Source organism: Tupaia chinensis, unplaced genomic scaffold, assembly GCF_000334495.1.
Source record: "Tupaia chinensis unplaced genomic scaffold, TupChi_1.0 Scaffold000644_1, whole genome shotgun sequence".
Taxonomy (NCBI): domain Eukaryota; kingdom Metazoa; phylum Chordata; class Mammalia; order Scandentia; family Tupaiidae; genus Tupaia; species Tupaia belangeri.
The window spans coordinates 7,037,782-7,038,779 of record NW_006160165.1 but is presented as its reverse complement, the minus strand read 5'-3'; the positions used below and the strand labels follow the sequence as shown (position 1 = coordinate 7,038,779).

General features: G+C 67.7%; 1 protein-coding gene across 1 annotated transcript in view; it reads right to left on the bottom strand.

Annotated features, from left to right (window-relative positions):
* The window catches only part of TFDP1 (transcription factor Dp-1), a gene marked incomplete in the record, with an annotated part of 43,941 nt that extends 43,126 nt beyond the window's left edge, over positions 1-815 (bottom strand). The window contains 2 exon segments of the mRNA XM_014592056.2: positions 452-526; positions 772-815. Of these exon segments, the coding sequence (XP_014447542.1) occupies positions 452-463 (12 nt within the window).
* Between the last annotated feature and the right edge of the window lie 183 nt (positions 816-998).

Genomic DNA, 998 nt, shown 5'->3' with positions numbered 1-998 from the left:
CGGGTCCCCCAGGCCCCAACAGCCTTCCCCCCCACCTGCAGGTTCGGCTGCACTAGGTGGCCGAGCCCACGCCACCAAGCCAGGACGGGACTCGTGACCAGCAAGCCGACTGCAATTCCACCCTGAAAGCCTGCTTCTCAACGACCCAAAGGAGGTTTCGAGCTAGGCTCGGCGGCACCCCTCAGCCCACTCAGCAGTCCCCAAGGCTGATCTTCCTGAGAGAACGGTGCCCCGACCAGGCTCTGGCAGCTCTGGGCCAGGCGCGGCCCTGCTAGGCTCCTTAGGGAAAGGCCGGTGGACAGCAGGCCCCAGCCCTGAGCCAGGCCATGCCGGCGCTCCTGGGCTCCCCACTCCACTTCCGCGGCCCCTGCTTCACAGAGGGGGAGAGCCACCAAGGGACTCAAGCTCTGAGCCAGGCTGGGACCATGCCTGGGCCAAGAGGGCTACTCACATCTTTTGCCATGTTACCAGGTCCGGGAAATCGATGCTGGAAACCGTCACCCCCCAGAGAAGAAAAGTCGTTTTTCTGCTAAAGAGAGGAAAACAGGTCATGAGTAAACGAAACGGACAGGTGAGAACCCCGTCTTGGTGCACCCACCGCCTGCACCCTGGGGCCCCTGCAGGGGGTAGAGCCCCATCCCAAAGGCCGGAAAGGCCCGGGCCCTCTACCCCAGAGGACAGCGTGCCTGGTCCACCGGCCGGCACCCTGGCAGTCATCCCAAGCCACAGCACTGGGGCACAGCCCTTGCCCCGGGTGGCCCGGCCACCCACCTGGGCGCAGACTCGGCCTGGCGCAAAGGCGCAAGTCTGCCGGTCCCCCTAGGCCTCTGGCCAACCGGTAGCTCTGACAGGTGGGCTTCCGGCCGATCTGTCATCAGCCTCGCTGCCCCGCAGCCAGGCGCCCCGCGCGCCCAGAGGGGACCCCGCGCCCGGCGGACCCCGCCCCGACTCCACCCGACCCCACCCGGGGGCGCAGGGGCAGCCTCGGCCTGGAGGAC